At 46.0% G+C, this 20907-nt stretch overlaps 1 protein-coding gene across 11 annotated transcripts in view; it reads right to left on the minus strand.

The window, feature by feature from the left end:
• HDAC4 (histone deacetylase 4) overlaps positions 1 to 20907 on the minus strand; it is a 217509-nt gene that overhangs the window by 97992 nt on the left and 98610 nt on the right. For all 11 annotated transcript variants that reach the window (XM_031604499.2, XM_090144556.1, XM_090144557.1 and 8 more), the window contains one exon: positions 12926 to 13170. In XM_031604499.2, coding sequence (XP_031460359.1) covers positions 12926 to 13170 — 245 coding nt within the window. The remainder of the gene's footprint in view (positions 1 to 12925; positions 13171 to 20907) is intronic.

Below are 20907 nucleotides of genomic sequence, written 5' to 3' on the forward strand. Positions count from 1 at the left end.
AAGACTTCTCAGATCTTCTCACATCCAACCCCAAACCACCCCACCATGCCCACTGACCATGTCCCTCAGTGCCACATCTCCACGGCTCTTGAGCACCTGCAGGTACATCACCTCCCTGAGCAGCTGTGCCGCTGCCTCATCGCTCTTTCTGAGAAGAAATTGCTCCTAACATCCAATCCGACAAGGGGCAGTTAGGAAGTTTCCAAATGACTCCTTCCCTAAAACTGCATGGTAACCCTCCAAGCCTATAATGAGCTCCACTGCCACCAAGGCAGCTGCTCAGGATCCCCATCCAGCCCCGCAGTCTCCACTCAGGTCCCCAGATCCCACCACCTAATGGACGTATGCACACACCAACCTGCTGGGACACATGGAGTGATCCACCCCAGCCCCAAGCATCCCTCGTGGGGCTGTTTTATCAGTGGACTGGAGGTGGTGTGCAAGGCTGTGGGGCCTTGGGGCCTGTCAGTGATACCTGTCAGTGATCAGAGAACACCCTGTGCCCTGACAGTGGGCCAGCAGCGAGCTGTGCTGAGAAAAGCAGGTGACAAATGACAAGTCTCAGCAGCTCTCAGCTTGGCAAGGTGTGAATCGTTCTCCATAGGGCTCGCAAACGGTGCTTCCCCCTAAAAAACCTCAAGTTCCACTGAAAATCGCTTTATTCTTAAGAAAAAGCTGACACTAAGATACTACCATCTTATCCTAAGAGAGATCACTGCTATTCCTCTGCCACTTCCCAGTTTCATCTGCACCCCTCCCAGCAAGACAGGCACTGAAGTCAAATCCCCAGGCTGCTCCAATTACCCTTCAACTCCCCAGGGATGCAGGCACCCCTGTCACCTCGCACTCGCCCGCACTCTTTACGTTGGCAGCTTATAAATTAGCAAATTGATCTGAAGCTGGCAACGTTAGCATTCAAAACCTGGAATGCTGCATACGCTCTGGCCATCGCTGAGATTCTCTGAGCCTGGGCTTAATGGGTGTCTGTGCTCCGATGCCACCCATAGTGCCAGGGAACCTGCTCCCCCCAAGCGTGTGTGGCTCACTCCATCCTTTCTCAAGCCCTGACAGCGTATGTGCATGTGTATGCAAGACTTCTACACCCAAAACACTGATTTTTTTCCTTCTCTTTCACATTTTCTATTTATGATTTGACAGCCATTTCTCATTTTAACTTGCGGTATTGTGCATTTGTACTATCAAGTGTTTCAACCGTGGCTGCGCTGTACATAAAATTATACAATTCTATATAAAGATGCAAAAAAATAATGCAAGTGGTACTGTACAATCTGCTGGGCTATCTGCTGGAAGCTCCGGATCGAGGAGTCCCTGCTGCTGCTGGCTCCAGGCAGCCAGACTGTTGTACAACAGCGAGCCTGAGCTAGCACAACTTGCAGTGACTGCACTATGCTTTCCTCCCTAATGCTATTGTATTCTAAGGAAACAACAAAAAATCTGACTCTGAAAACCTACAGAAAAAAAAAAAAAACAACAACGACACATGTTAAAAAAAAAAATAATGCAGAAAACAAGTTATTTTTGTTTTATAATTAAGCAGCAGCTTCCACTAACACATCTCCATTTGGAAAAAGAGTATCTTTTCAGACTTCCAACAAGTCCACCACATGGTGGGCTTTTATAACCTAGCCACAGAAAGTATGCAAATGAACAATATTTAATGCACAATATGTTAAAACAGGTTTTGTTATTTTTATGAAATCAGGAGCCTTTTCTCTCCATCTGCAGTCTCCAAGGCTCTGCATGCTATGCTTCCCGCAATGGTTTACATACATTATGATGCTTTAGGAGGAACTGTGCTTTCATTGACATCTGTAGTGAAATGTAAATGAAAAAAACAATGCGTATCTGGATGGCTCATGGAAAGAGATGCTCACTGAGAGGTGGCTCTGATAAAAATTATTAATGACTGTGTCCGATCTGGCTCACGAGCCACACGCTGCAATTGGTCTCTCTTGCTGGTAAATGAAATCAATGCCATCCCTGCAAGGCTTGCGTGCTAATTGCACGTAGTTGAAGTGGTGTGCTTTTCTGAACTGCAATGAAATCTAAATATCTGTGAAACACAAAGTGATACACCAAGGGAAATCCCTTGCATTGACCAATAATTCAGCTCCCAACTTGAGAAGCATGGCGAGTGACAAATACACACACTGTATTAGTGAGCACAGCTCAGAACATCTGAATAAGGTGCTTTTGCCAAAATAAATATTTGTAAATATTTATAAACTATAGGGATTCCTGCATATGTTTAATGTCACTGCTTCCACTATTTATGAAAACTGCACAAATGTTCAACTGTACCTGTAGTTGGTGTTTCTGGTGCTCCTTGAGCATATATTAATATTAATAAATGTAATAGGGAACACGCAGAGCATTTCCAGCTATTTATCAATTTTCCACTGGCCGTATGGGCTCAGCAGTGTGGTGGATTTTGCCATCACATTCCATAATTGTCTTCAGTTCTCAGGCACATCTATCTGGAACACGAACTAACACCATATCTGCACGCACTTTGTAGACTTTCTCTGCACAGAGAAACTTCTTTTCAAGTTATGTGGAGTAAAATGGTTTTCTTCAGCAATGACAAGAAAACTGGCAAGGTAGTGCCACGAAACCTTCCAGCAGCCTTAGCCCAAAAGAAAGCCAGTGTCCTCCTGGAAAGAGGGTGGTACTGACACCAAAGATCCCATTTACTGGAAAGAAGGAGGATGTGTTTCACAAAGATGTGCTGCATTAAGGCTTCCATAAGCACTCCTTCATTTGCTAGATGAGCAGAAGAATGCAAATCCTTCCTGCATCCCCCAATCTGCTGCAGACACCACCTTATTCTTCCCCCAGAAGCCAGACACGGCTCTCTGCCCACATTCTGCTCCTTCCTTCCCATACAACGGCTGCTTTAAAGGTCCTTCTGTCACTCACTTGACACACCATGGTAAAGCTGTTCAAAATCTGCAAAGCAGGAGAGGTTTTGAAGCTTCGATTATAGCTCCTTTATCTTTATAGTACATATTTCAAACGCTTTACCTTACAGCAATTAGTGGAAGGCAACATAAAACTACCTGTAACCAGACAGCTCACCCTTACACATAACCCTCACACATGCAAGTCTGGGTGAGCAACAGCTGGCACACTTACTGCTGGTAAAAGTTTGCTGTGATCCAAAGCAGCTTTGTTTTGCATCTATCTCCTAACTGCAACCTCAACCTGACATCACCTATGGAAGGTGCTATAACATGCACAGCAGGACATCACACTAAAGACTTCTGCTCCTCTTTGAATTTGACATTTCTAGCTCCTTCCAGAGCAAAGCAGTTAAGCAGAAGCACAGATGAAAGGGTAGTCTGGCCCCATGGGCCAGCATACCTACTTGCACAGGTGGAGATCAGTGACAAATGGTGTCTCTCAAGCCTGTCTTGTGACCAGTCCTGCTCAGTATCTTTATCAGTGATAAACAGTAAGACTGAATGCACCCTCAGCAAGTTTGTGGATGATGCCATGCTGAGTGGTGCAGCTGACAAAACAGGAGGAAGGGATGCCATCCAAAGAGACGTGGAAAGACTTGAGACATGGGCCTGTGTGAACCTCACAGGGCCAAGCACAAAATGTTGTCTCTGGGTCAAGGCAATCCCAAACACCAGAACAGACTGTGTGATGATGGGAGTAGCCCTGTGGAGAAGGACTCGGGGGTTCTGGTGGAATAAAAGCTTGACACAAGCCAACAGTGTGCACTTGCAGCCCAGAAAACCAACAGTATGCTGGGCTGCATCAACTGAAGAATGGCAGTAGGACAAGGGAGGTGACTGTCCCCTCCTGCTTTGCCTTTGTGAGGCCTCCTCTGGAGTACTGCATCCAGGTCTGGGGTCCCCAGCACGAGATAAGGAGCTGTTGGAGCAGGACTTCTTGCAGGAAATCTCAGAGGCTGTGTACAACAGCTTCAGCTGCTGCCCATTATAACCCCTGAACAACAAGCTGTTCAGTGATAGAGACAACAGCCTCAAAGAAGTCACAAGGATGTACAAGTAAAATACATGCTTCAAAACTGACAACACTGGACATTACCAAAAGCCATCTTCTCAGCACTTGCTGAACGTGCAGCTTAAAAGCAGAGGCACGACCCAGGAAATACTTTGAGAGGCTTCACAGGATTGCGCTCTCACCTCTCAGGCAATGAGGCTGGGTTTTGGAGCAAAGATGTTTTTAAGGTAAATCATATGCCACTGGTTTTGGCAAATTCTATAGTCTGTGAGAGGTTAATTCATATATTCAGAAGGATCTGGAGCTCGGATTGTATAAAATTTAAGGAAAATTGTAGGTGATAATCAAGGAAGCACCAGCTGAAAAATATATACATCAAATCACCAAAAAAAAAAAAACCACAGTGTATGAGCGGACGGCATATTCTGATATACTCTGGAAGAACCTCTATTCTATGGGGTCATTTTAAACAAATTTCAAAGCTAGCCATTCCTTTGGCTGAATTCTCCACTTCGTGTTCTCCCCATCCTGTTTACTGCCGTCTCGGGCTATTGCTCCTGTTTCAGGATTCTCTCTCTTGGCTCCATCGCAACGGGTTTTAATTCCAAGGACAAAGCCAGTCAGGCTTTATGGAAGATACCTTCTGGAATACTGGAGACAAGTCAGAATTAATTGGTTATACTGGGGAAGAGTTGTGGTTTTGAGCAGGAGCCAAGTAGCAAGAGCTCCTAGACACAAACATCTGAAAATACAGCTCAGGCAAACAAATGCCTATCACCTCTTTTCTTGGACATATCTGAATGTATATTCAGCCTGCCCCCTTCCAGCTATCAGACAGGCTGACAGCAGGCAGTCCTGTGCCAGAATTTGCTGCAGCCAGCCTCTGCGCTGTGCAGGAAAACAATCCTTCCCTGCTGACAGCTTCCTGGGCAAGAGATGGGTCTGAGGTAGACATATCCAACTGAGACTGTCTGGTCTTCAAGTTTATGAGGCTCAGACGTCTTCAGGAAGGGGAATGATGCCTAAGTTTCCTTACTGCCAGACCTAGGTGAAATGATCCCACGTTATTAGTTTAGCAGTTCATACATGGATATATACTTCTGTATCTCCATTTCTTTCACACCTACGACTGCTCACCATTCCTAAAAGGCAGAAAGTTTGTGCAGTAAGTTCAACTGCTGTCCTCTGCATATCCAGAACTGACCATGATGGCAATAAGGACTCTTGGTAAACTGGAGCCGTGCAATTCCCTGGAATAGATATGAACCTCAGATGTTTAAGGCCACATGAGATTTTGTCATGCCCTCACTGACGTCAGTCCCCAGAAGAAAAATTCTGTCTTTTCAAAACTGCTTCAGGGTGCAGGGAATGGAGGAGCTGGAATGGAAATCTGATGCAAAAATCCGTATCAGGAGTGGAGATGTTGGCCAAAGATCCTGTAATGGGAACATCTAGAAAAATCACCATCAGATTTTGGTCAGTTCAGTGAAGGAAATATGAACGGTGGAAAGAAGATGGCTGCACCACTGATTCACCACTCTTGGTCATCTGTATAACAGAACAGGAACAGAGCAGCTGAACCAGTAAGCTGGCAGGCACAAGAGGAGGGGAGGGAAACCTCACCAGAGCATTTCTGCCAGCCTTCAACACCTGCAAAGCACCTGTGCAAAGTGAAATGAGACAGGGAAGTGCCTTCCACTCCCGAACACAAAGGGACTGGAGGGCAGCAAGACGTGCTCAGTTCCATCTTTGGCATTCTCACTGTTAGTAGTCCAACTGCTGCCACAAAGCATCAGCCACCACGTGTGTGTCTGGGATTTCTGGTTCAGCTCCTTTGTCAGAGTTTTAATGCCCTGAGATGAGGTGAAGCAGACCACCTTTTGTTCCTGTGCCTGAAAGGGGACAGTGACAGCCCACATGCCTGCTGTGCCTGCAGGAAGGCTACTGACTGAAAGAGAGTGGCCAACATCATTCAATGCTGATGCTAGCAGAGCAGAAGCATCGTGTTTAAAGGTAGCATGGCACCAACTGAAATACCAAACATCTATCATTTTTACACATCATCACCAGTTCAACAGGAAACATAAACATGGAGATTAAGCCTAAAACATTGTTCATACTGTGCGTAGACAAGTGAGGTTATTCACTGCATGATTTACATTTTAAGCACAACGTCACCCTCATGTACACCAGCTGAATCTTGCTGAGACCATATACAGTAACAGGAATTCTCAGTTTATGAATGTTAATTTAATCAGTGATAGTATATATTAACAGGTCACTATTTCTGATATTTTAACAGGATTTGCTTGGGTGTTTCTCTGCTCCTGCCTTGATTCTCAACGTATTCCCTTAAACCTTATACCGATCTAATTTTATCTAGTTCAAAAATAATATAAAGTTGAAGCTGAAAATTTAAGTGTGAACTGGAAATGTGCTTTTTTTTTTTTTTCCTGCTGTTTATTTTGAAATTCTAAATTGAATAGAAACCATAAGGCTTTAAGCTTTAAAAAAATACCAGTGTGCCCCACTCACATTATGCCAGGAGACAAATTCATGCTATGAAAAGAACACATTTAACCACTTCAAAAGTTGCTTGGATTCCTCTGAAAAAAATGACTAAGTGCTATCAAGTAAGCAAGATCTTGTTATTTGTGAGCCAGTGAACCCTGACATTTCTCTCATTTACATCAGTCAGGCTTTCAGAATATCCAAGAGCCAGCCCAATTTAAGACTCCATGGAAAGACTCCACGTTCTGATAGAAAGCTGGGAACCTTGAAACAAAGGACACAGGTGATGGTGCAAGGAGGGCACGGCTTGCTCCACAGCCAATGCCATAGACAATGGCACAGGGTTCTACAGGATGAAAGCCACCAAGTCCACCTGCTGGAGTGAGATCTGTGATTCCCATTCTGCTCCTTCCACCCTGCAAACAGGGTCCATCTCAGGAGGAGCCAAATGAAAACATGCTCCCTTAGCTACTTAATCTTCTAAGACCATCTGTAAGGACTACTGCAGACAGTCCTCCTGGCTGAGCAATCCAGCCTCAGTCCAGAAACCACTGATGCTTCCCAGAATTCTCTAAGAACCCAGCATTACACACACCTCCGCGTGCAGATTTGCCCCTCACTGTTCTTGGAAAAGATCTTGCCTTTGAGCATGAGGAAAGTCACCCCCAGCCTTCAAAGGGAGCAAATGCTCTGATCTTACAAAAGCTTTCCCCGGGGCTACTGCCATCAGAAGTTAAGTTTTGCAGGATCCAGGTTTAAGACTTTCAGGCCACAGAGTCAGCTACATGTACCAGAAGAACAAGAGAAGGTCACTGACAAAGAAGAGAAAACCATCTAGAAATAGCAAGAGAACAGTGTGCAATGAATTCAAGTCGTAACAAGGCACAAAATGTTCAGTCTGTTTTTACCACTGCCTGTACCCAGCTGCAGTTCTCTAAGATGAATAATCCTATCATATCAGAACACAGAGGCAGACACCTGGTATCTCCGGGCTTTTTAAGTTTCTCTTGAAAGCGGTGCAGACTGCAAGGAGTGGGTGCTCTGCAGAACAGTCACAAAGTGGAGCTGAGGGAGTCTGGCTACATGGAGGCAGATCAGATCCAACAAGCAGCTCAGCAGCACAACAGAAGGGGCAGCAGCAGGGCAGGACAGGGCTCTGGTCAAGGCTTCAAGGTGTTTCTTCAGCATCCCCAGCCCGCTGCACAGGGAAGGAAGCAGCCAGCAAAGACGTGGGATGAAAACAGATGACATCAAGCGTGTCAGCAGGTTTTTAACAGTACTTTTTCCTGTTTGGAAAGTAAGAAACAACTCATCTCAAAGAGGCCACCAAGAAGAGACTGGGCAACACAAGGGCCAAAAGCAGTCACACTATCAGCTAATGTCACTGCAATCCTGTGAGCAAACCAACCGATGCAAGGGCAGCTGTCACCAAATGAAAGCAAAGAGCAGCTTCTCACTTCAACATCAACGTGATACAAACTCCAGATATCTTTGGAAAGAAATTCCATTTTATTGGAATTTCAGATTCCCTGGAAGACTTCTACCCTCAAACAAAAGTAAGGAATGGCTGGAGAGCTCCTCCCCATGTCTCTGAATAATCAACTCAGGTACTGCCAGCATAGATTTGTTATCTCCCCTCCATCAGCCCAGAAGTCGTGCTAATGGAAAACACATCATTTGAAAACAGCAAAAACAAATCCATCTCCCTGTGTTTTATCTGAATGTTGCTATATATAAAGCCAATGTCTGAAAACATTCCACATATTTTTATTTATTGGCACGAGGCCACTCAGCAGCACAAGCATTCTGCTGAAAGTATGAAATTTCTGTGTTAATAAAAAAAATCAAAACAATTCCAGCATCACTCCTTGGTGAACGCTGTTACAGAGCTCCCTCCTATGCACAGTGCTGTCACTTCTTATGCATGAACCCACAATGTCTCTGAACACCCTATACATGCACTTCTCTGCCCTATACACACACAAACAGCACAGTGCTCTAATATGCACTCTAATACTTTGTTACCTGATGCCAGAAAAAAAATGAGGAGTCGCATGGCAGAATTAACACCACTGCCTGCCTCCAGGTTAAGATTTGAGTTTCACAAGGAACTGTGAGCCTTAGCTGCTTGCCTGCAGCCGTCCCATCTCCATCAGCACACTTTGCAGCCTGCTGCCATGTGCTAACGCTGATGTGCGTCAGCATCCTGAAAAATTTTCCAGCTCTGGCTATAAAACAGCCAGAGCTCCTCCGAGCCCTGCTCCAACCTCGAGCAGTGCAAAGGCAGAGATGAGCTGCATCACCCACCAGGCATCTCACTGATCTGTGGAGCTCACGCTGCCCCAGATGCCTCCAGCACTGCCAAAGCACACGTCCTGCCCCTCTTCGATCGTCTAGCTCCAGCCCTTGACCAAAAGGCAAATGGAAAAGCTTTTGGTAACTTCCAGCTGATCTTGGCTGGGAATCAGTGACTCAGAAAGGAAAATATTCCCTGCCGGTGGCTTCACAATCAAAGGTCAGGCCGAGCTCACGCTGGAACCTGCAGAGAGCCTTTCCACAGTCTCACCGGCAACAGCCTGGGCGCCGGGTTCCTTGTTCCATCCTTGTTTTTATTTCAGAAGGCAGATTGGAAGGCTATAAGCACTGCTGCACATCTGGAGAGGCACGCCTCCGTGGAAAATCTGCTTCACCAAAGGTGAGCGGCCGTGCTGGAGCCGAGCTCCTGTCCATCCCTCCAGCCAGCCGCTGCAGCCCCGGCTCCCATCTTGCTCCGCTTTCAGATGTCAAGTTGCAGCAATTTACAAAGCCGCACTGTAGTTGTGAAAGACAGTTTTCTGTATTTCCATATGGTGTGAAGTCTTCAGAAGGCTCAGCTAATTTTCCCTAAACAAGTCAGACTTTTCTCATTCCTCCCTGTGCGCCACGATCCCGCTCCCTCAACACGTCGAGCTGCAGCTACGTTCCATTATAGCCTTTCCTTCCACAAACATCATTTTGCTCTCAGCCTGCTCCTCCAGATTGCACCATCTTCCGGAATGTGCCCCCTTTTGCATGAAAACCATTTTTTCCCAAACACTATTTCTACTCCAATGCGAGCAGCTGAGTATCTGTGATAGCAGGGACTGATGGGGGGACAGGGGACAGTGGTCACCCGCCTGCTCCTGCTCTAGATCAGACAATTAAAGCTGGGCTGCTGGAATAAAACCAACTTCTGGAAAATACCAAAACTTCAGATTAAGTTATCTACTGGAATAGAAATGCAGAAAAACATGCCAGCATTTCTCAAGCCAAATTTAATTGACTTAAAAAGAATTTAAGATGTTTCTTATAGTACTGCTTTGGCTGGGACGGAGGGAGGGAGAGATACTGCCCCACTCCCTGAGCCTTCTCTTGAATCAGAAGTTTCTCTGCTCAGACCAACAACATGGTATTAAAAAGAAAGAAAACAAACACAAACCACAACTGCAACTGTATTAGCTGAGAGTTTAACACGTTCAACAAAGAAGAGCTTTAAAATCTCAACGCTGCTTGCTGTAACTCGAAAATGCTAAACAGAAATTCCACCTCCTCTGGATACAAGAGCTGCTGAAGAAATGAATCAAAACCATTCTTATCTTCACCTCTATACCCTGGTGTGTGACAATCTTCAGAGCAGACGCCCAGCCAGTGCATTCCTGTTGAAAAAACTATTCAACATCTACAAGTGAAAGAGTGCAAAGGTATTTAATCCGAACACCTTGCCAAATGGGAGGCCCAATGCAGTATTTGCTCTGTGTATGCAGCTGCACCCAGAGGCTGCCCCACCATACCAAAATATACACCTACAATCTAGGAACTGTAGGCATGAAGTTTCAGAAACAGGCACAAGACAGGGTAAAGCACATAAAGCCCTGCCTTCACTCTCGTTGGTTAAAATGCTGGATGCTAGGCAGCAATGAGAAAAGCCAAATTAATACATTCTAAATAGCATTGTCAAGATATGCAAAACACAGGAAGGTGCAGTACTCTCCTCTCTTTGTGGAAATAGCCTACAACAAAGCAATTTCAGAATTCAACAGCATGAATAACAAAGGTCCTGACCATTTCCAAGGAAACCAATGTCAGAGAGAAAGTCAAAGAACTGCCATTTTGTTTGATACGACTGTAAGGTTTGAACTTTTATGTTTTTATTTTAATGTTTTGATCTGTTTCAATACATTTTGAGGTTGTTCTGACATTGAAAGTTCTAGCTAATCTGCAGGAGCCACTATTATTTTTTTTGAAAGCATGCAAGCTTGCAAGGTATGCAATTACCTTGCAGTAGCTGCTGAAAGGTTGCTTTCTGCATCAAAAAAAAAAACCCAACATCTGGAGGGAAGCTGAAAACATCTAACAACTAAAAGTGATGCTGCAGAAAGGCACACTGCAAGTCCACTCTAGTTGCCAGTCTTAACATGCAATCTTAACAGAAATCGGGCAAGCTCAGGCTCTCCTGCAGTCTTCAGGCAGGCTACACGTCTGCCAGAAGAGGAAACTGGGAATATAAATTTATTAATGGGAGTGATAGACACCTTCATTGCAATGCTGTAAACTACTCAGGCTACAAAACAACATTTTCAGTTGAAGAATCTCATAACTATATCACTCAGTCTGAATTATTCCTGCATACTGAACAGTTTGCTTTGGAGACAAGAGACTAATGAAATTCTTAATCTCATCAGTGACAACATAAACCAATCATCTAATTCTGAGTGTCAGGGATTTGCTGTTTCCTTCTCACAGTTAATCTAAAGACTCAGCGTTGGAGTGAACAGAAAAGATCATGAGCTGCATCCCTGCCTTGTGTTTCTGTTAAGAATACAATGGATCAGAACTGCTCTGCAACAATTCTTTAGACCTACCATCTTCACGTGTGCCAGCATTTATGTCCTAATGACCTTAGGTGTGCCGTGCACTCCCAAGGCAGCAAATCAACAGCAAAGAGGAGGATAAAAGCAGTGGGAAGTTCTCTTGACTCAATGTAGAGTCAGTCCTCCCCTTGCATGCTTGGAGCAGTGCAGTATGTATGCACCATTTTCCAAAAGCACATGAATTCCTCCATAAAAAAGCTTTCCATCTTCATTCAGAGCCGCTTCTATACCATATTTCACATTTCAACCCCTTATGCTCAGATTTTTATTTCTTTCCTTTAATATTCTCTCCCCTCCCATGTTGTTTTTCATGAGCCATAAAGCAGCTGAACAGATCTGAGTTCAGACTTCAAATATGTGGTTGTAAGTTTAATTTCTCCAGACAAACTAACAGATTCCCTGCACTTACAGCCACTGCACCAAGTGCAGTTGTCAGCCTCTGAAACTCAGTAACCAAAAAACTGGTGAATCTAGCATCCAAATGCTGACTGATGATCACAGACACAAGAAGTCTGCTCTCACAAAAAACTTACATTCCTAATTACTCACTGCTTGGTTCGGGGTTTGTTTTCTTTGTGAGATACTGTGGGATTGATTTATTTAATTATAACTTGCCATTTCATTTTAAGAGAAATTCTGGGCAAGATGACACACTTGCTACAGGAGATGGCCTTATAGGTCATCATCCTTTTTCGTACGGGATTACTTCATTTCTATTTTAAGTTTTTATCCAGCCAGCCTTATAGACTAGAGGAAGACCTTCATTACTTAATGGTCTAGATATACCATGAGAACTGGCTTCTTAAAATTTGATCTTGATTTTCTTCTAATGCAGACTTTTACCCAAATCAGCTTACATAGAGGCACACATGTACACACACACAACTATACACACACCCACACACATCTCTGCATACGAACATGTGCACATGCATGTATATCAGTGTATATACACATGCATCTCCCCACACCTTTGTCCCAAAGACAGCAGGTTACAGGCAGGACCCACTAAGGACAAAGGCATTTGCTGTTCATCAATCTACTTTCAAACAGCCACTATTCTTGCAAAGCCAGGCTAATAACTGTGCTTGAAAAGTCTGTAAATAATGCAACATTAACTTTTAATCCTATCTTCCCTACTCTGACATATACTTTATATTAAAATGAAAGTTATATAAGGTTGAATTGAGGTTGCTTTTTAATATTACATTAACACTATTTACCATGTGCCATGCTAATCCCCCTTTGAAAAGGGAGCCTATTAGCAATTCTGAAAGCTTATGTTACCATAGCAATAGTCTATCACTGTGAAATATTTATATAATGTCTAACATTTTCACTATGCAACAGCCATCTTCTGAACTGCACTTCCTACTTACCCCGTGTGTAAAAAGATTTCCTTCTCGTCCTGCACGATGGAGCCAGGTAAAGCACCCAGCCTGAGAGCTGAACTGGGAAAGCCTTGCGGCGTGCAGACCCCCAAATGTCATCTCCATCCCAAACCAGCAGCAGGGCTGCCTACCGCTTACCTTGATGTGCTCGTGCAGCTGGGCCTCGTGCTGCCTGGAGAGCTGCTCGTGCTGCCGCTGGAACTCAGCAATGAGGATCTGCCTCTGGATCTGCTGCTTCTGCTTCAGCGCCAGGAGCTCCTGCTGCAGCTGCTGCTCACGGAGCGTTGGCTCTGTCACGGGCATGGGGAACTGGTGGTCCAGGCGCAGATCCATCGGGACTGAGGTTGGGGCAACTTGCAAGGGCAGTGCTGTGCTCACATCAACTGCAGATGGAGAACACATGGGAGAGATGAGCGGTAAAAAAGCACTATGGGAGGCAGAGCTCAAGCAGTTTTTCTCCAGCCATCGTCTCCTATGAATACGTGCATTTTCTCAAAGCAAAGAACTTCAGTGAACTGCACGTGACCCTACTTGTTATCACTCCAAGCCTGTGTATTCAAACACACATCCCTATTGCACTCTTCTAGCATCACTTGAGATTAGATGGATAAATATTACTCTGGGACTTCACAGCAAAGATCCATCTTGTCTTACAGCTGATCAATTCATAGACTCTTACGGTCAGGAACATGAAGCTCTCAATAAAAATTACACAGAAAAATCACTACACACTGTATCCTTCATAACAGGTTTTTGAAAGGAGCTTGAACAAAAGCAAATGGGTAATGAAGGGCTCCTGTGACAGTCTAGAGTTAGCTGCTGCAACAACCAGAGAGGTGCAAATATTTGGGCACAGGGAAGTGCCTCAACGCGCCTCTAACTCAGACTCTGAGGGAGACAATGCTGAAACACAACCAAGAGACGGGCAAAGAATAGCAAATTTCCCTAGAAATTAAGCTCTTATTTCATTTTAAGCCTGACCAGGTAGTACTCCAGCCACCTCCCCAGGGAGGTGAGAAAAGCACACAGAGCGAGCAGCCCACATCCTTCCAACCACTGCACTCTGGGGCACCTGGACCCAGCTGCACACTGCCCAACAAAAACGAGGATGGTTGCTTTGCTGCATTACCTTTGCCGTGGAACACCACAGCACACAGCCAGATTTGGGCTGGGAGGAGCACGAGGTGCCCGCAATGAGACCCACAGGCACCTGCACTTTGCCCAGGGAAAGGAGCTCAGCTCATGCAGGGAGGAGGAGGCTGTTCTTGGGTGGAAATATTTTTCATAAAAGGGCACATTGCTGGAAGTGCTGCTGTTATTCACCGTGAGTTCTTCCCCATGTTTTCCTTCCTGCATCCCTCTCTCCAGGGCTGTCGCCCACAGGGCAGGCTGGCAGCACAGAGTGTGGGGCAGTGCCTGATGTGGCTCTGAAAAACCCAACCGAACCATCTGCATCTAAGCATTATGGCTGTCAGACTCTGAGTGTTACTAACATGAGGACCGAATGTTGTGACAGATGCTGAGTGGCTGCTCTTGGAATAGCAGCAATTTCATTTGGCAGCAAATATTGGGGACTTCATGCTTCAGCCCCATTTTCTGCAAGTGTGGCAGCTTCACAGCAAGGTTCAGACTCATCTCTAAAAGAAGATGGAACTGAATTAAACAACTCAGCTGGGCTTTACTCTACTTCAGCCCAACAAATCACAGAATGATAAACGGCCTGGGTTGCAAAGGAGCACAATGCTCATCCAGTTCCAACCCCCTGCTATGTGCAGGGTCGCCAACCACCAGACCAGGCTGCCCAGAGCCACATCCAGCCTGGCCTTGAATGCCTGCAAGGATGGGGCATCCACAGCCTCCTTGGGCAACCTGTTCCAGTGCATCACCAACCTCTGTGTGAAAAACTTCCTCCTAATATCCAATCTAAACCTCCCTGTCTCAGTTTAAAACCATTCCCCCTTGTCCTGTCACTGTCCACGCTCGTTGTGGACATTCCTCCTCCTGTATATACACTCCTTTCAAGTACTGAAGGCCACAGTGAGGTCTCCGCAGAGCCTTCTCTTCTCCAAGCTAAACAATCCCAGTTCCCTCAGCCTTTCCTCACAGGAGAGCTGCTCCAGCCCTCTGACCATCTCAGTGCCCTCCTCTGGACCTGCTCCAGGAGCTCCACGTCCCTCCTGTGCTGGGGGCCCCAGGCCTGGACGCAGCACTGCAGATGGGGCCTCACAAGAGCAGAGCAGAGGGGGACAATCACCTCCCTCTCCCTGCTGGCCACCCCTTTTTAACGCAGCCCAATCAAACCCCAAGTGATCAGAAAGCAAATCCTGATGTAACAAACACATGAACCCACAGCTTCCCCCGGCCTGCCTTCTTCCCTGTCCAAATGTGCACATTATACATATTTTTCCAGAGCTCCTGGACACACCAGAGTATGGTCTGATGCAACTCCATAGTCCCAGTGCGGGAGGAGAGCTCCAAGAATTTAATGCAGGAGGATCAAACGCAGCGATCGGGATGGCAAACCAGGCTCTCATATCTAGGAGCATGGGAGCTGGGAGCTCAAGCTGTGCCAGTAACAAATTGCCCCGCTCTACTCCACAACAAGAGCCCGAACCCGCAGAGAAAGGCAGCCAGTCTCCCAGGAAGATCCAACAAACCCTCCGTTTCCAGGAGCTGGAGCAGCATGCAGGCCTCCCAAGTGCCTGGCACTGCACACAGCTGGGGCACGGTGGCCACAGCTCCCATTCATCGCCCCGCAGAGCTGCGTCATCCCGGCCTCTTGCTATTTCGGTCTCAAGAAGCTCTTGGAAATGCCATGAGTTCCCAACAGAAGCTGCGAGCGCTTCTGACCTACGGGGCCCTCCCGAAAACAATAAAACCTTCTCTAGTTAATGAACGCATCATCAAAACAAAAAAAGCCTGTATTCTTATGAATATTTTATGGCAGACTAGAAAATTGCTTTTATAGGTTGTGCCTTGAGAACATATTAATACAATCAGATTCATGACGTTAGCAAAAGCACAAAGACTATATTCAGAGTTTTAATGAGAAATGCCAAACCCATGAATTACAAGACAAGATCTCAATTATGAATAATAAACTATCTCATGTTACCCTGCCTCTTCCTTCACTGTAAGAACACAAGGCAAAAAACAGGAGGAATTATTAGCATTATTATTATTTAACCTAGGCATGCAAGGATTTTTTTCCACAGTCCAGTTACCATTATTTTTACACCAAGTTGGAAACACTCTGATGCTTTTCCCTCCCCGCATAAATAAAACATGGCTATACATCAAAGGCCGCCTGCGTGCCGCACGTTAATTAAGACCTAAAGCATTGCAGCCCTCATCGATTGCAGGCACAGAGAGGCCTCGTGGCTGGGACTGTAAATTTGGCATCTCCCGGCTCTGCCCACACCATCTATCAGATCAACAGAGGACGGAATCTATCAGTTAAATGTATTTGCTTTAACAGACCGATCAGCTCAGTTTGCAAAGCAAGGGTCCATTTCCTACAGAAAACATCTGGCATTAAAATCATTCCACATCAAGGCTGCATATAAATACATTATCAGAGAGTCATACGTTGGGCTTGTCTGCAACAGAAAAATCACCTCTCTGCAAGCACCGGGCAGTTTGGAAGGGATTAGAAGAGGGAGATGCTATTTAGATATGTGCATGCATTATTTAAATAAGAACTACAGTAATAACTGTATTTTCTCCCTCTTCTCCGAAACAGCATTTTCTTGGAAGTCCTTGAAGGGCTGACAAAATAGAAGGATTCAATCCTGAAAGCACGCTAAGATGTATGATAAAAGAAAATTTCAGTACGAGAAGGACATGGGATATCTGAAACATTTAAATTCAAACCTCGTTTCAGTGTAACCTTTACTAAAGCTGAACTTTAAGAACGTTTTCAAAACTACTTCTTTAAAAACCGAAAGCTGTCGCCAGAAGGACTCTTTTCATTTCAATTTAAGCAGCACAGAAAGCTGCCTCCCCTCTATTTCAAACCAGCATCAGCTTCAAATAGAAAGTGCTCCCCGAGACCCCCCTCCCTCCAGCCCAGAAGTCCCCAGATCCACTGCTGGGGCTGCAAGGGGACAGAAAACGACAAAGAGGAGGGGAACCACAGACATACCACCAGATGCCCGTCCCAGCATGAGCTCAGCAGCCCAGACACACCAAACCCTGCTGGGCGAGCAACTGGGCTCCTATAGGAACCCACAGCTCCGTGTGGCTGTGACTGGACATCCCTGGCCAACACTTTCCAGACACCACTGACTCAGCTTCTCCCCCGTGCTTTATGTCCAACTAATGAGTTTGCTTTCTAATTACTGGTGTGCCAGTGTTGCCCTCTGGCCGGATTTTGCCAATAGCAGAGCGGCAGCCTCTCAGCAGCAGCCAACAAAAAACTGCAACAGCAGGAGTCTGTGCTGTGCAGCCTGATGGCTGGGGACAGATCTCCCCCCTAGCTTTATTTTCGGCTGCTTGCATGCAGGTTCCAAAGCCACGTAGTTAAATTTGCAGGGGAAGAAGGCATGCCACCAGGCTCAGGGCAGCAGCCCCAGGCAGGCGGCTGTGGCCGTCACCCTGTGATGGGGACACAGCTCTGCTTGCACAGCTCGGCTTCCCAAAATGTCACAACTTGCCGAAACACGGAGAGACAGTGAGATCAGGGCTATTAATAGCAACAAGCTGCTGCAGTATCTGCCTGCAGTGCCAGGATGAAAGCAGCATGCATGGTTTTGTGTACACCGTAAGGAAACGGCTGAGAGCACTGTGCAGCACTGTCAGAACGCCTGGAAGACGGAGCTGCTCTGAACCTACAGCATGCTGATTACTACGGAGTGCCTCGAAGATAAGCAGCATCTCTCCAGAAGAGAACAGTGGAAAAAAAAAAGGCCATGCATCACCACGTGAATTTGGGCCACTGTCTAGGCTCAATCTCAGCCTGATCCCTGAGCTCGGCCATGGCACACTGCAAGCATCTGAGGGAGATACAGGCTGCCATGATTCCTCCTCTCAGCCTCCTCTGCTCCACACTGAACAAACCAAGGGACCTCAGCCGCTCCTCAGACCTTGCCCTCAGACCCTTCCCCATCTCTGCAGCCCTCCTTTGGACCTTCTCTTACTGTGGCAGCCAACCTGCCCCCAGTGCTCGAGGTCACACCAGGCAGAGCAGAGCAACACCATTCCTTTCCTCACCTGGCTGGCAGGGCTGGGCCTGTTTAGAAACAAGAGCTTTAAAGGAAAAACGAAAACAACATTCCCCTAGTCCAATCAGGAGATGGAGCCATCCCCCAGAAGCATTCAGCTCAGCACACACCGTTATTTTTGCAGAACTGTGTGGGTGAATGCGAAAGCAGCCTGGATCCTTCCTCAGCACACAAGCTATGAGCAAACAGCAGTGAGATTTCCTACGAGCACCACACATGCTGCAGTTCAGCAAGGGCTGGAGTCATTCCCCACTATGAGAACATGTCATGCTGCATGAATGGGAACCGAAATTAATCATCCCATCAGCCACTGAAACACATCGTGAGGCACCACACCGTAGGCAACAGATGGAGTTTTAAATGTCACTCATTCATTCATGGCAAAGAAAGTTTCTTCTCATTACTACCAAGACCTGAAGTCATGATCAGGACACAGGGATTCTGGATTTCTAGAATCAACTTTTTTTTTTATCCTAATACCTTTACTTGCAGATTGCTCATTAACATGTATTAGCAACCTGTGAAAGATATGCAGGCATGTTTTATTCATGAATGTAAGGAAAATAACACTGTAAGACCTGACCACGTATCCCACCTTAGGCTTTAAACATTAGAAAGTATCTCTATACTAGAACAAGAAAAAGAAGTCACTAAATACGTCAACAACAGTCAGATATAACACTGTAGTGTTTTGCAACCTCAGAACAGCACATCACAGTTGGGGAAAATGCACTCTCTCAGCTAAATACCAGGATCCTACAGGCAGGATGCATTTCTAAGGGTCCCATCTGAAGGACCATGAAAGACTTGGGGACTTGAAGCACCCTGATCAGCTGAGTACCTTCTGAGCTACGTCCTTCTGCAGCAGGAAAGCCAAGCACTTCACAAATGAAACAGCACTGCAGAACGCACAGAATAGGAAATAAATTCTTAACGAGACACTGAAGATTTCATATCATAGCATCTGCAGGGAGGCCAAGCATCAACCCTTGATCAAGAGATGAGCCTGGGCTGGACAGAACGCTCCAGAGGGAGACATTTCCTGCACTGCCTCCTTTTCTCACTGTTCCAATCAATATCTGTAACAAATGAAGATGATGTCAGTTCTTTTACTGAAATTTTTAAAACTCGAAAGAGTAAGCTTGGAATGTATCCTCACTTTAAACTTCATATAACTGGGGCAAGTCCTTCCTCGCACAGTTCCCTCGTGCCACCCTTTTGTCCTGAGGGGAATAGCCAAGTGAAAGCCACCTGAGTCTCCATGGAGAAAGTGTCTAAATAAATAATAATTTAAAAGACGTTAAAAAGAAAAGAAAAAAAAAATCACGCTGCCCTTCTTCAAGGACATACCTTGGAACATAATTCTGCCTGCATCCTCATTTCAAGCATTATTCAACAAATGAACCTCTTTGATCCATCTGTCTGGCTGTTGGTTTCAGAAACTCCTCACTTTACCAGATATCTGACAGAAAAGGGAGATAACAAACCCACAACATTTCTCCAGTGCTTTTTCTAATCTTACCCTGACCGTTCTTGAAGGGAAAACAATACTTTAGAAAGGAGAACAGGGGAGATGGGAAAGGAAAAGGAATCAAGTCTCATCTTGAGATAATACATTAAAAACACCACCCAACTAGGCATGCACAGCAGAGCTTGAGAAACCTGGGCAACCTGATCTAGTGGGTGTCAACCCTGCTCACAGCAGTGGGGTTGGAAATGAATGATCTTGAAGGTCCCTTCCAATCCAAGCCATTCTATGATTCTATGACACACAGCAGAACTGAGGTTACACAGATGTCTGGACAACCTGACGAGCCAGCAAAGCAGTGACCCTACATCAGCAAGAACACAGCAGGTGAAGCAGCTACAGGGCATCACAGGAGTGCCAGGAGTCAGAGAGGACTTTAGGAGGACAGCACATGCTGCATCTCCTCCTCACTCTGTTGTTTCAAGGCTCTCCCACTGTAACCCCTGCTATGCAGACAGAGGGAGGGGATGCTGCTGCAAGATCACAGAATCATAGGATCTTCTCATTTGGAAGGGATCTTTACAGGCCATCTGGTCCAGCTCCCCTGCAATGAACAGGGACACCTACAGCTCCATCAGGTGCTCAGAGCCCCCTCCAGCCTGACCTTGGGTGTCTCCATGGACAGAGCATCCACCACCTCATGGGGCAAACTGTCCCAGTGCCTCACCACCTGCACTGTAAAGAACTTCTTCCTTATATCCCACCATCCACTGTTTTAGTATGAAACCATTTCCTCTTGTCCTCTCACCACACACCCTGCAAAAGAGTCCGTCCCCTTCCCTCTTATAGTTCCCCTTTAGATACTGAAATGCTGCTATCAGGTCTCCAGTAGATGCAACGAGAACTGAAATGGTCTGCCTGCAAGTTGGGATGGTGCCAGCTGGTGAAGAGCCAGGCCATTTGAACGAGTTGTGCGATAAAAGCAGCTCTTGCTCGGAGGAAATGCTGTCAGCTTCCCAAAGAGATGGAGAGAAGCTGGGAGATCAAAGACACCTATCTGTTGCTGGAGAAATGCTGGTCCTCTGCCAAAAGCTCACGGAGCACACACAGCCAGCCCGCCTTCCTGTGCCTGCTGCATCCACCAACTCACCAGGCAAGAGACTCACGATTGCCAAAAGGAGAAAAGCAGCAACACCAACAGTGCAGAGCACAGGGCTGGTTGCCACCCAGGGAACTGCACAACCTCCGAGATCAGCATGGTTGCTCTGTGAGAGCCAAGGCTTTAGCTAACAGCTCGAGATCTAATGCACTGATTTATCCAGAACGTTAAGCAAGAGTATGCAACTAAAAGAAAATGTAAAACGGAATTCTAAGGAATTTCCCTCCCCGTTACATGTATGTGCTGTAGTGTGCCAGAAAGATATATTCTG

The sequence above is a fragment of the Phasianus colchicus genome, chromosome 7 (assembly GCF_987193195.1).
Source record: "Phasianus colchicus chromosome 7, bPhaCol1.hap1.1, whole genome shotgun sequence".
In the NCBI taxonomy this organism is placed as follows: Eukaryota; Metazoa; Chordata; class Aves; order Galliformes; family Phasianidae; genus Phasianus; species Phasianus colchicus.